This window comes from Lepidochelys kempii, chromosome 22, assembly GCF_965140285.1.
Source record: "Lepidochelys kempii isolate rLepKem1 chromosome 22, rLepKem1.hap1, whole genome shotgun sequence".
Taxonomy (NCBI): domain Eukaryota; kingdom Metazoa; phylum Chordata; order Testudines; family Cheloniidae; genus Lepidochelys; species Lepidochelys kempii.
In genome coordinates, this window is record NC_136401.1 from 7853857 (window position 1) to 7872308 (window position 18452).

At 47.2% G+C, this 18452-nt stretch overlaps 1 protein-coding gene across 2 annotated transcripts in view; it reads right to left on the bottom strand.

Annotated features, from left to right (window-relative positions):
- KIRREL3 (kirre like nephrin family adhesion molecule 3) overlaps positions 1-18452 on the bottom strand; it is a 725113-nt gene that overhangs the window by 149286 nt on the left and 557375 nt on the right. For both annotated transcript variants that reach the window (XM_073320928.1, XM_073320926.1), the window contains exon 6: positions 11737-11887. In XM_073320928.1, coding sequence (XP_073177029.1) covers positions 11737-11887 — 151 coding nt within the window. The remainder of the gene's footprint in view (positions 1-11736; positions 11888-18452) is intronic.

Sequence of the window (18452 nt, forward strand, 5' to 3'; positions counted from 1 at the left end):
CTTTTACGTAGACTGGAAATAGCCCACCTTGATTATCACTAGAAAAGGTTTCACCCCCGCCCCGCTCTCCTGCTGGTAATAGCTCACCTTACCTGCTCACTCTTGTTACAGTCTGTACGGTAACACCCATTGTTTCATGTTCTCTGTGTATATAAAATCTCCCCACTATATTTTCCACTGAATGCATCCGATGAAGTGAGCTGTAGCTCACGAAAACTTATGCTCAAATAAATTGGTTAGTCTCTAAGGTGCCACAAGTACTCCTGTTCTTTTTGCAGATACAGACTAACATGGCTGCTACTCTGAAACCTGTCAGCTTCTCTGGCAGCTTTAAGATCCATGCGATATGTCCGCAGAAGTCCTAGCACCCCAAGAGGGGAAGAGCAGCACCAACGAAGATGCAGCCATGCGGGGTAGGGTGACGCAGTGTGGCTGCTCACATTCGGGCTAGGCTAGCCTAGGTGCTGGTCACCTGAGTTAACGCTGCAGTGAAGGCAGACTCTTAGATACGTGCTTAAGAAGTTTGCTGGATCTCCATTGACTCTATTACTCTGTTTGCGGGGAGAGTCAAAGCTTACACATGCAGGGCATGTGTGGAGCTGGAAGCAGGGGAAAGAACATATATGCTGCCTCCAGGGACCCAAGGAGCAAGGCAAGTACAAGCAGAGGGGCAGACTCTCATGCCCTTGCTCATGTTGACCAGTACCTTGTAAGGTGCTGTGAAACAAAAGGATATCAGAGAGTCTGACCAAAGCTGGAGTCCTCTGCAGTGCCATGCAACTAGCCCACCAGCCACCTGCATCAGAAGTTTGGTGTATGACCTCCTTGCTCTAAACAGCCATGTCAGTGGGTGGGAAGTGTGTGTGCGCGCGGAAGCTGTTAGTGACGTGTGTGTTTGTGGCGCATGGATGGAGGTTCCCTGTTAATCAGGAGGAGGAAGGAATCTGTGCTGTTCCCCGGTGTAGCTCAGGAGCAAAGAAAGCCGTCACGATTCCCTGTGGGATGGATGGTTTCACCAGAGAGCATGGTGCAGCTCTTATTGCACCCTACTGCACCACTGACATCTTGAGCTGTCTTGTTGAGAATGAGGCCCCCTTCAAGGGGGCCCCCAGGGCCGCAGGATTAGCAGCATCATTTGAAAGAGCACTGATTCTAACACTTGCACTGAGCGGAGGGGGAGGAAGAGCAGCAAGGCAGCACCTTCTGCCCATCTAGGGGAGAAACCGCCATGACAAATGGGAGACGCACAGCCCCTTCAGTACCCGCTTGCTGTTACAACGTCCTGCAATGCTCTGGCTTACGTGTGGAAACCAGTGATCCGGTTAGAGACGCAGCGAACTAGGAACAGTTACGAGGCAAAGGCGCTGGGAGGGCTCTCGCACGAATGTCCATGAAATGCTTACAGATCCCTGCATGAAAGGTGACTCATAGCTACCTTAATCCCCTTCGCCCTCACTACCACCTTGAGCCTCTGCTCATGCCAGGACCAGTTTTCATCTCCACCCGCTCTCGCCTAGAGAGGAAGGATGGTCTGGCGGCCTAGGTGCTAGTGTGGGACTCAGGAGACCAAGTTAAATTCTTTGCTTGAACGTCTGTGATCTTGGCCAAGTCACTTAGTCTCTCTGAGAGTCAGTTCCCCCACTATACAGTGGGGAACGCAGCCCAGCCCTGCCCTGCCTCCCAGGCATGTTGCGAGTATAAATACGATCTGAAGTCCTCAGATACTTTGGTACCAGGAACTGTCGTTACATCGGTTAGAATCCCACGCCCCTGACCTTGCTGTCACTGACTTCCCCTGAATTCTCATTCCTTTATCTCCATCTCACTTAAAGAAAAGCACAAACCTACAGGCCCATTAAAAAAGGCATTGAAATGAGCAACCACATGGTGCACAGAGGCGCTGAGCTTCCAGAAACGGGTCTGACGAAGCAGCAAGCCAGCCCGTCTCCATCCTGGCACACAGGATGTGAATTTCAATACAGTCACTGGGCTCCGGCAGTATAAATAGTTTATGGCATATCAAACTATTCAACATGATTTTAATCCCACTTGTGATGTTCAGCGCATAACTCACAGGAGTCTGGCTTTGATGTGGCTGGTGGAATGAAAATCACATTGAACAGACGTTCCAGCTGGAGTCACTTAGTGTTTCCATTACAAACCCTGGTGGGGTTTTAGGTTGGTTTTTTGGAAGGGGGAGGTGGGCTCATGACTCAGCTATTTTATTTGGAAGGCAGATCCTGAATCCAGATGTGTGGTATTTAAAGCAAACTTTCGCTACCATCAGATAGACTAGGGGTCCCCCCCATCACTGGATGGGGTGAACAGTCTTGTTATGGTATAAGAACCTTTTTTGATGCTCTTTTAAGTGAAAAAAAATAAGAAGTTAATCTGCTATCAAGTGATTTATTAGGCTGTTGGTTCATGGGATGGACTCGTTCCTTGGAGTGCTTATTGTTAAAGGAAATGTCTTTCAACCTGGGACAGTAACTACTGTGCAGCTATATCAAAGCTAACATGTGGCATAGCGTGTGCAGTGGAAACTGGACAACACAGACTCCAGGCCAAATGCTCTGGGAGACATATGGGCCATGCAAGGTCTGGGTTTCAGTGGAATTGGTATGACTGTCTCTGAGGAGGGAGGCCAGGAGTTTCAAAGTGCTGTGTGCTATGGAGATGTTCTCTTCCCCAGCCATAGCATGCATTGAGCAAGTAGGAGTAGGGCTAGGCCAGGGGACCGTAGGGCTGTGGCTCTGCAGCTCGGTGGATGTATTGGCCAAATCCGCTGTGCAGGGGCCATGCAGCAGGGAAGGGTGCTTGCCAGGCCTGGGCCGTCAGCAAGGAGGCTCTGAGCCCCCACGTTGACTTCTGCTATCTCTAGCTCCACCATGAGAGCACAGCTCTTCCTGAAGCTGTGATGCCAGGGAATTGCTCCCTGCACACCAGTAGTGGGGTTTGGGGGGAGGCGGGGAAATTCTACCAGACAGAGGGGAAAGCCAGGGTATTAATGCTGATGGGGTCTGGCATGTTTAGGGGAAGGAGAGACGCTGCTGCCCATTCTCACCCCAACCCCATGGGGTTCCCACACAGGCTTTTGCGGGGTCACTAGGGAATGTTACAGCACTGGGAGGAGCATCAAACTTCCCCCACTGCTCAGGCATAGGATAGCCAGGTTCTCAACATCTCCACCCAGGGCATGTTTAGATTTTAAAAACCAGGCATTTTCAGAGCATTAAAGCAAATCTTTCTGGAGTACACATCCACCAATCCATGAGTAGTGGCTTCTACTGAGTTAGCCCAGCCTATTATGCAAATAAGGAGGCAGATCTATGTAGACCTCTTCTTGGGTGCCTAAACTAGCCCTTTTAAGAGTAAGACAAGGGCCAGTGGCTCCAGTCTTTCTGCCTTCTGTCTTCTCCAACTACCATGACCTGGCTATATTCTGCTTTCTCCTTGGTCTCCTCCATGCATGCAAGTATGGTGAAGATATGTAAAGCTGGGTGAACACTGGATTTTCCACGTTGTGGGAAATTCCAAGATTTTGAATTTTTTTCTGTTCCAAAACAGGAATGAAAAAACAAAACAAAATACAAAATTTGCCATGAAACAAAACATTTCAGGGGAAAAAAAATCATTTCATGGCAATCGACAGGTGGTGTTCAAATTCTCTTTTTAAAAAACAATTTTATATTATTGTCTGTGTGGATGGTGGTGCCAGGAGGGCTTTGGCTTTCTCATCCATGGGATGCTGTTGCGAGAAGGACTGATGAGCAGAGATGGGGACCACCTAGCAAGGAACTGGAAGAGCATCTTTGGATACAGACTGGCTAACTTAGTGAGGGCAGCTTTAAACTAGGTTCAACAGGGACAGGAGACACAAGCTCACAGGTAAGTCCAAAACATGGAGACCTAGGTGAAGGGTCAGAAGCTGGGGGAACATGGACAATCACAGCAGGGACAAAGGAGCAAGGAGGAACTATAGAGGGGAAATATAATGTACAGCGTCGATGTCGGTACACTAATGCAAGAAGCATGGGGAATAAACAAGAAGAACTACAAATTCTAGTGAACAACCACAATTATGCCATAATTGGCATCACGGAGACTTCATGGGATAATTCATATGACTGGAATATTGCTATAGAAGGGTACAGCTTTTTAAGGAAGGACAGGCAGGGGAAAAGGGAAGAGTTGTGGTTTTGGGTAGCAAAGATACACTTGGTTGAGACAGAAGTGGGAGGCATACCTCTTGAGAGTCTTAGGGTAAAGATAAAAGAGGCAAAAAAAATAAGGGTGATGTCACGGTAGGGTCTACTTAGACCACCTAACTAGGAAGAAGTCATGGATGAGGCTGTTTTTAAACAACTAACAAAATCATCCAAAGCACAGGATTCAACGGTGATGGAGGATTTCAACTACCCAGACACCTGTTGGGAAAATATAGCGGGGCTCAGATTATCCAACAAGTTCTTAAAAAGTTATCTCCAATGCATTGCATTACTGAAGGTGGAGAAAGTGACTAGGGGAGAGGCTGTTCTAGATTTGATTCTGACAAACAGGGAGGAACTGGTTGAGAATTTGAAGGTGGAAGGCAGCATGGGTAAAAGTGATCATGAAATGATGAGTTCATTATTCTAAAGAATGGTAGGAGTGAAAACAGCTGAATATAGACAATAGACTTCAAGGCGGCAGACTTTAGAAAACTCAGAATTGGTAGGCAAGATCCCGTGGGAAGCAAGTCTAAGGGAAAAAAGAATTCAGGCGAGTTGGCAGTTTTTTTGTTTTACAGAGACATTATTAAGGGCACAACAGCAAACTATCCCAATGCATAGGAAAGAGATTAAGTGTGGTAAGAGACCATCCTGGCTTAATCAGGAGACCTTCAATTACCTGAAACTCAAAAGAGTCATACAAAAAGTGGAAACTAGGTCAAATTATGAGGGATGAATATATAAAAAAAAATGAACACAAGCAGCTAAGGACAACATTAGAAATGCGAAGGCAAATAACGACATTAAACTAGCTAGGGACATAAAGAACAACAAGAAAACATTTTAAAAATACATGACAGGAAGACCAAGTACAGGGTAGGCCCATTTCTCAGTGAGGAGGGAAAGACAATAACAGAAAACACAGCAATGGTCAAAGTGTTAAATGTCTTTTTTGTTTCAGTTTTCACACACACAAAAAAGTTAGTGAATGGATGACTAACACAGTGAACATCACTGTAAACGGGGTAGGATCTGAGGCTAAAATAGGAAAAGAAAAAATTAAGACAAGTTTCTTAGACAAGTTAGATGTCTTCAAGTCAGTAGATCCTGATGAAATACATCCTAGAATACTTTAAGAATGGTCTGAAGAGATTTCTGAGCCATGAGTGATTATCTTTGAGAACTCATGGACGACAGGATAGATCCCAGAGAACTGATAAAAGGGCAAATATAGGCCCTATCTATAAAAAGGGGAATAAAGACAATCCAGGGAATTATAGACCAGTCAGCTTAACTTTGGTATCTGGAAAGATAATGGAGCAAATAACCAAACAATTTGTAAGCAAGCACCTAGAAGAAAATAAGGTAACAGTCAATAATGGATCTGTCAAGAACAAACCATGTCAAACCAACCTAATATCCTTCTTTGACAGGGTAACAAGCCTGGTGGATAGAGGGAAGCAGTACATGTGATCTATCTTGATTTGAATAAGGCTTTTGATACTGTCAACATGACCTTCTCATAAACAAACTAGAAAAATATAGCCTAACGAACCTACTATAAGGTGGGTGCACAATAGGTTGGAAAAGTGTACTCAGAGAGCAGTTATAAGAGGCTCACAATCAAGCTGGAAGGGCATACTGAGTGTGGCCCTGCAGGGATCTGTCCCGGTTTTGGTGCTATTCAATATCTTCATAAATGATTTGGATAATCATACTTAGAGCATACTTAGAGAGTAAAGTTTCAGAGGATACCAAGATGGGATGAGTTGCAAGTGCTTAGGAGGACAGGATTAGAATTTGAAATGATCTTGACAAACTGGAGATATGGTTCAAAGCAAATAGGATGAAATTCAATAAGAACAAATGCAAAGTACTAAACTTAGGAAGGAGCAATCAATTACACAAATACAAAATGGGAAATGACTTCGTAGGAAGGAGTACTGCAGAAAGGGATTGGGGGTCATAGTGGATCACAAACTAAATAGGAGTCAACAATGTAATACTGTTGCAAAAAAAGCAAATATCATTCTGGGATATATTAGATGAAGTGTTGTAAGCAAGAAAAGAAGTAATTCTTCCACTCTACTTAGCACTGATAAGGCCTCAACTGGAGTATTGTGTCCAGTTCTGGGCACCACACTTTGGGAAATCATAGAATCATAGAATCATAGAATATCAGGGTTGGAAGGGACCCCAGAAGGTCATCTAGTCCAACCCCCTGCTCAAAGCAGGACCAATTCCCAGTTAAATCATCCCAGCCAGGGCTTTGTCAAGCCTGACCTTAAAAACCTTAAAAAATATGTGGACCAATTCAAGAAAGTCCTGAGGAGAGCAACAGAAATGATTAAAGGTCTAGAAAAAATGATCTACAAGGAAAGAAAATTGGATTTGTTTAGTCTGGTGAAGAGAAGACAGAGGGGGGAACATGGTAATAGTCTTCAAGTACCTAAAAGACTGTTATAAAGAGGAGGGTGATAAATTGTTCTCCTTAACCACTGAGAAGTAGTAATGGGCTTAAATTGTACCAAGGCAGATTTAAGTTGGACATTAGAAAAAACTTCCTACATGTCAGGGTAGCTAAGCACTAGAATAAATTGCCTAGGGAGGTTGTGGAATCTCCATCATTGGAGTTTTTTAAGAGCAGGTTAGACAAACACCTGTCAGAGATGGTCTGGATAATACTTAGTTCTGCCTCACACCCGTTGAGGTCCCTTCCAGTCCTACATTTCTAGGATTTAAAAAAGTTGAAATGAAGAGTCATTTTTAAACGGAAAATCAAAATGCTCCATTCTGCCCCGCCCCCACAAACAAAATGTTGTCAAAATTAACATTACCGCAAAATGTTTCCCTTTTGACAAATCCAAAGGAAAAACATTCCATCTGGAAATCTCCAGCCAGCTCCATTGCTGTCACATGGTACTATCTGAGAAGCTGATGCGGCCATGCAAACAGACAGTCACATAATGGCGTACACACAAGGCAGCAGAGTGGGGGGAGGGTGCAAGCAATAGGTGCTTAGCCCTGATATTCTGCAACTGTGATATTCTTTTAATGTAGTTTCTTAACGGAATTGTCTAGGTTAAAACAGTTCTATAAACTGGGTTTATTCCTCTAGACACCCCAGGATAGTCCGCGGAGATCCTCCCCTCTGGGACCCTTTACATCTTGTAAAAAGAGCTGGAGTAGCATGAAGAGGCCCTAAAAGCCCCATAACTGGCCAGGGGAGGATTCCTCCAGTGTAGGCACTGTGGAAGACCACCATCAGATTGCCCTTCAACTGGAGGAACCCCTTGCAAGCCCACGTGGAGGGGACATGCTGGGGGTAGGACTAGGGATGGGAAAATGTGTTGTAGGTAGGTCTGCCGCACACGGTGTGGATTCTAGGCAGTACTGTGTGGACAGGTTGTGGCAATGCAGCTAGGCGCCCAGAGCGGTTTTAGGTTATGCCAGGGGGCCCTCCAGCCCTCAGAGCAGCCCAAGCTGGGGAGGGTGCATCAAGCCATCTTAGCCCTCCCTTGCCCCATGGAAAACAGGCACAGCACAGAATCTCATGCAAGGTGCACAGTGAACCCAAGGACTTCTGCTTGCAAGGATGCTAAAAACTTTCTGCGGGGGATGCACTACATTTTCAACGGCACAGGTCAATGCCCATTACATTAGACAGCAAAGGCTCAGTTCTTCCGGGGCAGACTGCACAGACCCCGAAATCATCAAAATCCATGGATTACTCAGGTGCTTCTGGGAAGAGCACTCAGCACCTTGCAGGATGGACCTCAGAGTGGGCAGGAAATGCTGCCTAGCTCGTTAGGCCACGCATGCATGGTCTGGGCTACAGACTACAGACTGCTTCTCAGTCACACTAAGACCCCTTTACACTGCTGTGGCAGCCCAAAGGCTCAGTAAGGAAGGTGAACATTTCACTCACATTAAGGCTTCTTTACTTTGGTGGTGTGTGTGTGTAAAAGAGCCTTGCTGCAATTGAGAATCGGGCCCACAGCACCACCTGTATGTGAAATTTGATTTCCAAACCCTCGTAAGCTCACTCAAATCAAACCCAATTTTCCCAGCAACACTTTTCTTCAACGTGGGCTATTTCCAAGCTGAACTTCAATGCTCAGACCCCTGACATGTTGACGCTGGAGCTGTTCAAATAAAGGGATCCAAGCACTTTTTTGTTTCTATAACGGGGACTGGGAATGTTTCCCTCTGTCCTCTCATTCAAAAAGGGTCAGACATTTTTTGCTCAAACCGCCGGGGGGGTGGGGGGGTGGGAAATCAGGTAGAGACGGGACCTGGAAAGCTTCAGCCTGGGAGATGAAAGGTTTGGAACATTGCGGAGGATTGAAAACAAGGAGTTAAAATGGAAACATTTGTGCTACTTTAGCTATAGCTGCCATTAGCACACCAGCTGCGGCACACGCCTCCGTGCACGTCGGACAAAACTGACCAGGGAACACAAGGCCCATGTGCCATCCAAGTCCTAGCTCTGCACAGGGGGATTTGACACCACCTCCCCATTGCAGAGATCCCTTCCAGAGCCTTATGCACTATGTATCTGCCCGCTTTAACTCCTAGAGCTTGCTTCTGCACTGCCATGCACCATGCAAAGCCATTGACACCAGTGCCGAGCAGCGGTATACAACACTCCCCTTCTAATTGGGCAGCATTTCACATCTGCCTTGCACAGGTATCACAGTGATGAGGGCCATATAAAGTACCTGGGTGCACAGCTAGCTAGGTAGACAGAATGAAAAGGGAGAGCTAGTGAGTGCCTGCCTGCAAGTAGCTTGATAGCTAGATGGACTTAAATGATGGCACAGGCCCCGCTACATCTGAGTGGCCAGTGGTGGCTGCAAGTAGCCAGCTGTGGTTCCTTGGTCCCTGGCCGCTTGGTCCTGGCCGACATTAGAGCAGCAGGAGGACTACTCTAAATTCCACCGCTGATGTCAGCTCCAGAAGGGAGCTAGTCAAGGCCCAAGCTTAGTAGAGTTTGGCTCCCTCTTGTCCCGCCCCATCTTGCCCCCACTTTGTCTACTGGCATGCCCCATCCTCCTGCTTACCCCAGTAAAGGAGCTGGTGTAGGAGGCAGTTAAGCTGCCTCCAGCAGCTTAACACCTACATAGGGACAATTCCCCAGGGGGATCTCCAGCCAATTTAAGTTCAGTGGAAAGTGAATGTAGCCAAGTGGAAAATCCATCTCTCAGGGTGTAAGGCAGTGGGGAACCAGGCTGTGTATGCTGAAGGGATGCAGAGAGGCTGGAGTACATTCTGTCTTCAGGGGTGAAATTCACCCCAGCACAGGCTGATTAATCTGTCTTGCTGTTATTATACCCCTCCATCTTCCATCCAGCGCTGTTAAATTGATATCCTCATTAGAGCCCATTAAAAGCAACACTCTTTTAATGGCTGGATGGGATTATTATTATTACTTTCACAGCATGGTGTATTTAATGGTTTGGAGTAGAAATTGGTCTTCTTTATTGGGTCTCTCCCTTTTGAAATGGATTCCACCATGCTCGGAGATTCAGATCACGTTGCCTGCCCCGTTCTATACAGCGCAGTCTAATGATGTCTCTGGCTTTCTGTTGTTATTATTGTGTGTGTGTGTGGGGATGCATGTGCAACTGTTGTAGCCAATTGCTATCTGTGAAATAACCCATGCCATTATCTCATCTGATCTCACCGATTCTGTCAGGACATACCACAGAGCCACCCAAGAACCTGTTAATCTTCCAGCAGAAAAGCTGGGAGTCTTAAATGGAGACTTTTCTGCTGCACTCGACTTTGCTAAGCTATGTTTTAATTGGACTCTGGAAAGCAGCTGCCAGCCCAATATTTAACACCCTGCAATTGCAAATTGTTGGCAAATGCAGCTGCAAGAATTGTGTGTGCAGATGAAGCGGGGCTAGGGGAAGGGCCAGCCTGAGCCTGACAGCAGCAGATATTGAAAGGGAGTTAGGGTGGGTGCATCTCAGATAGATGCTGTGGCCCAGACTGAAATCTATACTTAGGGGAGCTATATAAAGTTTGGCCTGTCTTGTTCTCTGCACGTGCCTGTCCGCATCAGCTGGAGTTTTAAACTGGTCATATTAGACTGGGACTGAATGAGACTAAGATATTTATGCAAGCCTTTAAAAAGCTGTAGGTGGGGGAATCACAGACATGGCTACAGAAATTCTGTGTTGTGGGCTAGGCCACTCCATCATGGGGATGGGTATTAAATGTATTTAAAAAAAGCTGTCCCAGCCTTGAAATTTTTTAACAAACTAATGAAATTCCCTCTAAGATTAATAGATTCTAAGGCCAGAAGGTACCTCTGTGAGCATCTAATCTGAACACCTATCTAACACATGCCAGAGAACTGCCCCTAAATAATTCCTAGAGCACAGCTTTTAGAAAACCCTCCAATCTGGATTTAAAATTGGTCAGTGATGAAGAATCTACTGTGACTCTTAGTAAACTGTACCAATGGTTGATCACTCTCACTCTTGAATATTTACACCTTATTTCCAGTCTGAATTGGTCTAGCTTCAACTTCCAGCCATTGGATAGTGTTAGACCTTCCTCTGCTAGATTGAAGAGCCCATTATTAAATATTTATTCCCCATGTAGGTACTTACAGACTGTGATCAAGTCACCCCTTAACCTTCTCTTTGTTAAACTAAATAAGTTGAGCTCCTAGAGTCTGTCATTATAAGGCAGGTTTTCTAACCTTTTAAACTATGAGCAATGATGGACCTGATGCTTCTTTGAGGCCTCTTTAAATCCAGGTAAAGAGCCCTCAGCCTCTAAGTCATGGGTGCAAATCCAGATCATGCATCACTGGTGAATGAACCTGCTTGTATCACCTGTGCTTTATATGGAATAGTTTGGTGGTCTCAGACAGGTGCCCGGTCAACAAAACGACCATCATAATTGGCATGGTTGCTGGCGACACTATGAACATAGACTATACGGAGGGCATAAGCATGGAGACCCTAGGTACTCCCACAGCTAGGGACAGGCTGAGCAGTTTGTGTAGAATCAGAATCTTTGCTCCCAAGCTGAATCTCAGCAAGTCAAGGTACTCTCCCATCCCCACCATGTTATTTGGTTCATTTTCTCACTGCTTCTGTGGTTGTTGGTTCTGTGGAAATTCCAGGATACCCTGAGAATGGCCCTTCTGATGGGATCTGGCCTGGGATCCCCCACCCTCAGGAGATAGCCTGTCTACATGGAACATTCAGATCAGTTTTGCAGCTCCAAGAACGTTCAAGAGACTGGAGAAGTTCTGGGGAGATGTCCAGACTTCTGAATGCTGTGTCAGATCAGTGCCCTGAACTGATCACCACTGGCTACTCGTAAGACTGCAAATACAGAGATACACTGGAGCCAAACGCCAAACTCAGAGCCTGATCTGGTTTGGAACTTTGCACTTAGGGCCCCACTCTAGCCAAACTCAGTCATTCAGGCACCAGGGAATCCCCAGGGCAGGGCGGCATTACAAAACACACATGGCTGGTCTGGCCGGTCACACACTCACGCTGTATGTCGATGGTCACGGATGTCTCCTTCCCGCTGGGAATGGCTTTGTTGGTGGCCCGGCAGACGATGTTCTGCCCGTTCTCAATGTTGGAGGGGCCGATAAAAAGGGTGCTCACGATGCTCTCCCTCTTGCCATCTCGGAGAAGTGTCTGCAGGGGGAGAAGCAGGGATGAAAGTTAGTTACTCTTGAAAGGGGCAATACATTCTTTACTCTTAGCTGTGTTTATTATGTTAGAGCTTAGGGACCAACAAGCATGAAGCCAGGTTATGGTAGTGGTAGGCACTGTACAGACAGAGCGGTAGACGGTCCTTGCATGAAGATCTTACAATCTAAATGACTGCAATTCCTATGGGGTTTGCAAAGGAGTTGATGGGGGTTAGGTGCACAAACTCCAATGAGTTTCAATGGGAGTTGGGTGCTTAACTCCAATAGGCTCCTTTAAAACCGTGCAGTGCCTTTCACCCAAGGATGACAGCTCTGGTGAGATTCATCCCACTCGCCATCCCAGGCAGGGAGATGTTTGTATTGTCAACTGAACAGACCTTGCAGCCATCAGGGGTTTCACAGCCAGTGGCCTGCTTCTTGCTCCTTGGGTCACCTCACACACCTGTGCCAAGCAAGTGTGAAACACTGCCATGCCAATCCATTAGCATTTCACACCCACTTTGCACAACAGGAAATGAACAAATATGCTGCCAGGCAGCGCGGGAATCAGGGCCTGAAGACTACAAGGGACCATAAGATTCCTAGAGAAGCAGCATAAAGTCACCAATTGCTGCAATGCATTGCACTGTGCAAACTACAATTTTGCCTCTAGTGCAGTTTGCTTAGAGTGAAGGAAAGAAGCAAGCTGTGTGATCTTGGGCTTGGAGTAGAGAGTGGAGTGCCAGCGGCCAAACCCAGCCCAGGCAAAACATCACTCAAGTCAGAATCAGGCCCGAGGACTCCTGGGTTCTATTTTTGGGTCTTCCTGGGGCTCATTCTGTAGCCTTTGGAGAATCAGCCCTTTGTGAATCCATCTCTGAATTTCCACAGGGGAAAAATCACACCACCTCACTAGCCATCAAGAGAACGAATGCTTGCATTAATTAATTATTATTATTGAGGTTTCTTTCGTTCTGGACCTCTAATGTAGGCTAATCAGACAGGTAATGCATGCCATGAGAGAGAATATTAAAAAGCCATTAACGAACTGCCTTGCAAGCTCTGCAGTGGACGATGTGTTCAGAAAGGGTTGATGCCACCAGCAGCGGTGGCATTCCTGTGCCACGCCCCGGGTGTAAATCGTAACCACTCTGATTTGCTAGTGTTATACACCCACTTTGCAGCGGTGCAAATGGTGACCCAAGGTGCAGGGCAATGGAGCATCACGCCCTGTATCTAGCTCTACGCCCCGCCCTGGCACAAGGCAAATCTGCGGTTTTCCTTTCTCCTTGCCCTCCTATGGCACTGTATAAGGAGTGATAATGTATAACCCTCATCTTGATCAGCCCCAAGAAGCAGGGGAGGCCATCAGAGGCGCTAGCGAGGCAGCTGAGGATGCTCCACTCCAATGCTGCAGTTATCCCCCGTCGCACACAGGCTCAACCTTCGGATCTGCCTGTTCATGGGCAGGGAGGAAGGTCTTTGTGAAAGGAACCTGGCGTAGCGAGTAGAAATCTTCTGCTGGGCGGATCTGATTTATGGCCCTCCGGCAGCATGGCCGACCAAAACGTTCAAAAAACCACCCATCAGGCCTCCAGAAAACTATGCGATGGGTGTAAAAATCAGGAGGTTTTTAAAAAGAATAATAAACGTTCAGTTCTTTTATTTGCCTTTAGGATTCTGAACTTTTAGGATACACTTACGTCACGGTTTCAAGCCTCTGCAACCAGGAATGCTAGAAACCTGACTCCAGGAGCTGGGGCTTTAAGAAAAACACCAAATATTGCGAGACTTGTAATAAAATCATGAGAGCTGACGACATTGCCACAGGGCTGTAGGCACAACCTGGCCCCATCTGGCATGGAAAGTCCCTTGCATGATGCCTCCCCAGTATGACAGCCCTCTTCCTCCAAGCCCTTCCATGCCAGCTGCTTAAGATGCACTGGGAGTCTCGGCTTCTCATTTGAGATGGGGCCACACTTTGTATGCAGCGAGTGCGCGTAGGCTTTGGAATTAATGCAAACACAAACACAGATATATTTGAAAAAGGGCTGATATTCCTTCACTGCCACGGCAATTGGCGGGTCTGAAACGAAGAGGGCTTAACTCTCTCTTCCCCAGCGCCGGGACTGACCCAGCCCTCAGCGGAGAAGAAGATTTGGAGCGATTGCAATTAGTTACAAACGATTACATGTTAATGGCCTAGATTTTAATTAATTTCACCCAAATTGGTGCAGAGAGGGGTCAGTTCTTTCAGGTTTTAATTAGCGCCATCTGCCACATGGCATCCTGGGAAGCGGGGGCAGGAAGGGGCAGCTGTGGATTTGATTTTGTTTTTTGCTCGGTCCCCGTTTCAGGTTGCAAGAGGGAGAGTGAGGCAATGCTAATCAGGGGAGTAATATTATCATGGGGGCTGGACGAGCAGGGTTTTTAGGGGGCTATGGGGATTGCAGATTTGTCCTTGCTCAGATGCACATGCTGCAGGCAGGTTACCCTTTCACAGCTGTGGTGCTCAACAGCCTGCTTGTTCCTTGCTGGAGACTGCTGCCAGCAGGGGAAATGAAATGTCTCAGGATTTGGGTGCAATAAAGCAGGAATCCTTCTGTGACACTGCAGGCAAATCAGATAGCAGCTAGGGACAGAAAGGTCATAATCCCTATGCAAATGAGATGCTCCCTTCTCCAGTAGCCTCCAGATGGCCTGTGGGGCCAGGCTGGCTCATCTGGGGGGAGCTATAGGCAGGGATGGAGGCAGCTGGGCACAGGGGAGATGGATCTCCCCAGGGGCTGCAATCGGATGATGGTTCATGGGTCTCACAAATTTGTTTTCCATCCGGCCAACACTTCCTGGAGCTGCCCAAGAGCTTCCAAACAGCCCCTGTCTGTCACACCCAGCCCTCCCAGTGCCCTTCCAGGCAGGTACATCTCTCCCCCCGACGCCAGGGCTAGTCGGTTTAGGCTGTGGTTGGTTTCTTAAGGAAATACCCCCCACCCCACCCCACACACATACATACTTCTCTTCATCGCTCTCAGGTTTACATGGGGAATCTCCTTGTGGTATCTAAGCCCTGCTTTCACCACCAGCATTGGATGCCTCTCCCCGCCTCATCTAGATCTCTGTAGCATCCCCGCTACCTCAGCTTGCGTGGCAGGCTGTGAACCCTGACAGCATCGCCTGACACTGCTGCCTTCCTGCTCATCTGAGATTCTCTGCTTGTGTCAGTTCGAGGTCCACCGCTACCATCCTGACAGGCCGGGCCCCAGCGCTCACTCCAGAACTGGGCCTCTGGTGCCTGTCCTCACTATCCCTGCTGAGATCTCAAGAGTCATTCCCCTCATCTGGTTTCTCCTGGCCTCTGTTCGGTAGCTCTGCAGGACAGTTGGGCTCCAGGACCCAAGGGAGTTCATCCCCCCATGGCCCAGGCAACTCCTTGCTGCTGACACCACCCTCTGTGATGGAATTTAATGGAACATGGACCCCTCTGCCTTTGGCTCCTCATTACCTGTTGCAAGAGCCAGTGTCTTGTATTGGTCTGGGAGCCATCGCTTTGGGCAAGATGGTGACTAGGGTGGTGATGGAGAGAAGGAAGCAGCAGAGCCAGCCTCTCGGGGGACCCCAGACGCTGTGGCATGTGCTACATCCCAGCTGTTTCCCAGGAAGAACAGCAGTGACAGCTCTCTGCCCGGGCTCTAAGATCCATTCTGGAACAGCTCCCTGCTCTAGGCCACTCTGTCAGTTGATGTCGCAGTAGCACTGACTCTGCAGCAGAGCTGGGTGAAATGTTTTCAGCAAATAGTAAATTCACTGAAAAATGCATTTTGAGGTACTGAAACAACCTGCAAATTCAGGTTGAATTGGGCAACTCGTTTCGGCCAAAAACAAAAATATTTTTTCCCCTGAGGAAAAGTCATAACAGTTCATTTCAACCATTTTGAAACAAAACATTTGGACTTTTCATTTAGAAATGTAGCAATACTTATTTTTTCACCTTGGACTTGCCCCAACCAACGAGGCATGTGTGTCTATCTACTCCCCTCATCAAGATGGAGGAAGGCTATAGGAGGGGCGTCGACAATCAACCTGCAGCTTCTGTATGTCCAAACCATCAGTGCCATCTACCAAGCTTCCTGCCTTAAAGCTCTGGCCGCTGCAAAAAAGCCGACAACTATTCCTCGGAGATTTCATCAACAATTCTTTCCTGGATGGTCATCTGATGCAACCAGACTATACCAGGAATTTAAATCCACCAACAACGAGCAGGTTATTGAAAAAACTAGAGCTCTTCTAGATCAAACCAGGCAAGAGTGATGGAAAGAAACTGTTTCCAAATTGTATTTCACAAAGCCCAGTCTCAAAGCCTAACAAACTATTACGAGATTGAGGGGAGATTCTCGTTGGGACAAGAGAATTATACCCAGTTATTGCATCCCAGCTGGTGGTCAATGGCAGAGCTCATAATCAAGACAAAGCCTTCAGACATGCAGTTGAAATGGTGGCTGCTGCGAGATGGCAGGTTTGAGCATGGACGTGAACCTGATGACTCCTTTTACTGATCAAGAGCATCACAACTTCAGGTCAGATCCCACTGAAATCTATGGACAGAGCCCTAAAACCCAGCCTTGTCCTTCCACATAATCTCACCACTTGGATGCAAAAGCCTTCTCCTGGAGAACAGGCATGAGCAAATTCAGCTGGAAATCAGCTTTGTACAGTGAGCTAGGATTTAAAAACAGGCTTATAATGGAAAAAGAATGGTTTTGTAGGCGTAACTGTGGAGTCATTACTGGAGCTCCACAATGAAGTGAAATAGTAAAAATAAATAGTAAAATAATTTGGTCTTGGGAGAAGAGATATCTATACACATAGGCAGCACTGTGATCCCTGAGGTGACTCCTGAATTGCACCAGGGATGAGTTTGGCTCTGTACCTTTCCAATGCAGAGGAAATACAAGAGCCACAGGAGGCCAATGCAGCTGCACAAGGAGCTTTTTGGCTATCTAAAACCCAAAAGGGATACATACAGGAAATGGGAGGAGGGGCATGTCACCAAGGAAGCATACATGGGAATAGCGCAAGAATGTGGGGACAAAAAACCAGGAAAGCCAAGGCAAAGAACTGTCAAGGAATGTACAGCCCCTTCCTGTTGTCTCTAACAAATATCAGACAAAAAGAGAAAGATCAAGGATGGCGTGGGTCCACTGCTCAATGGAGAAGGTGAGCTGGGGACAGAAGGCAGAGCTGCTCAGTGCCTACTTTGCTTCAGTCTTCTCTCAAAAGATAATGTGACTGGATGACTAGCAAAGTTACCAAAGACCACGGCCTTGGATGGGTTAGACACAACAAATCCTGCGTCTTGGCAGCGGGTTAGACTAGATGATCCCTGCTGTCCCCTCTGACCCCATGATTCTATATTAGTGCAGTAAAAGCTGTTCAAACATGAGCCACGTTTCAGAACCAAGTTTCACTATCACAGTTATAACACTGAGCACTTTCCTACATCTTCAAGTCATTTTAACTAATACAACCCATCCACCCATGGCACTGTAGGTATTTATGGTCACCCCATTTTAGAGATCAGGAACCTGGGTTAGGTGCCACAAACTACCCAGTGGCACAAAGGTCAGAGGTGAAACTAGAACCCACACCTCTTGGCTCCTAGAGCTGCATTCAGCCCCCTGGAACCAGCCTCTCTCTGTTTTACTTCTTAGTGAAATCTTGTCAGTCCAAGCCTACAATAATTGCAAGCCAGCAGTTCAGCCCCTGGCTCACAGTGTCACCAGCATAATTGGGATGGAAACTGCTAAAACAGGAACCATTTGTTCTCTGCTTGCCAAAGGTTGCTGCTGAACTCGTTCAATTTGATGTGCTATTCAGGCCACGAGAGAGACAATCCCCTTCCCTCCCAAGAGACTCATTTCCTCCAAATTGCCCAGCCAACCAGCTTCTTAGCATCACAGAGAGCAAGCTGTTCTAGCCAGTTTGGACCCAGAGCCTGCCACTGCTGTGGCCAGTTCTGGCCTCAGGGCTGCACCGGAGAGCTGTTGTGTTCTGTTAGGTGGCAACCATCCACTGGTGCATTTACACTTCCCTGAGGACAACTCAGGCTGAAGTCAATGGGAATTAGGCACCTGTATACCTTTGAGTATTGGGCCACCGTGCTTTTAGATACATGGTGAGGAGCACATCAAATAGATGACCTGCTCAGCACTGCTGAGAGGGAGAGCACTGAGCTCTCTGGGCTGGAGGTAGCCAATGAGTCAAATTCACAGCTGAGTCTGCCCTTGACTGCAACTCACAGCTGCTTACACCCTTCCGGCAGCTGCTTTTCTTGCCCACTCCTCCCCTTGGCAGGGCAGCTGCGTTCACTCCAGTAGGCCATGTTCAGAGATGACATGTAAGGTCACACGTTAATAAGTAGGTAAGTCTAAGTCAGCCTAAGTTGGTGTAAATCATTTACTGAGAAGGGCTTGGAGAAGCTTTGAGTCCACTCTGAATATGCCCTTCTGGCTCCCCACTGATCTCTGCTCTCCAAGCAGCCAGGGGTATGGAAGCTGAGGGAGCAGCACCGA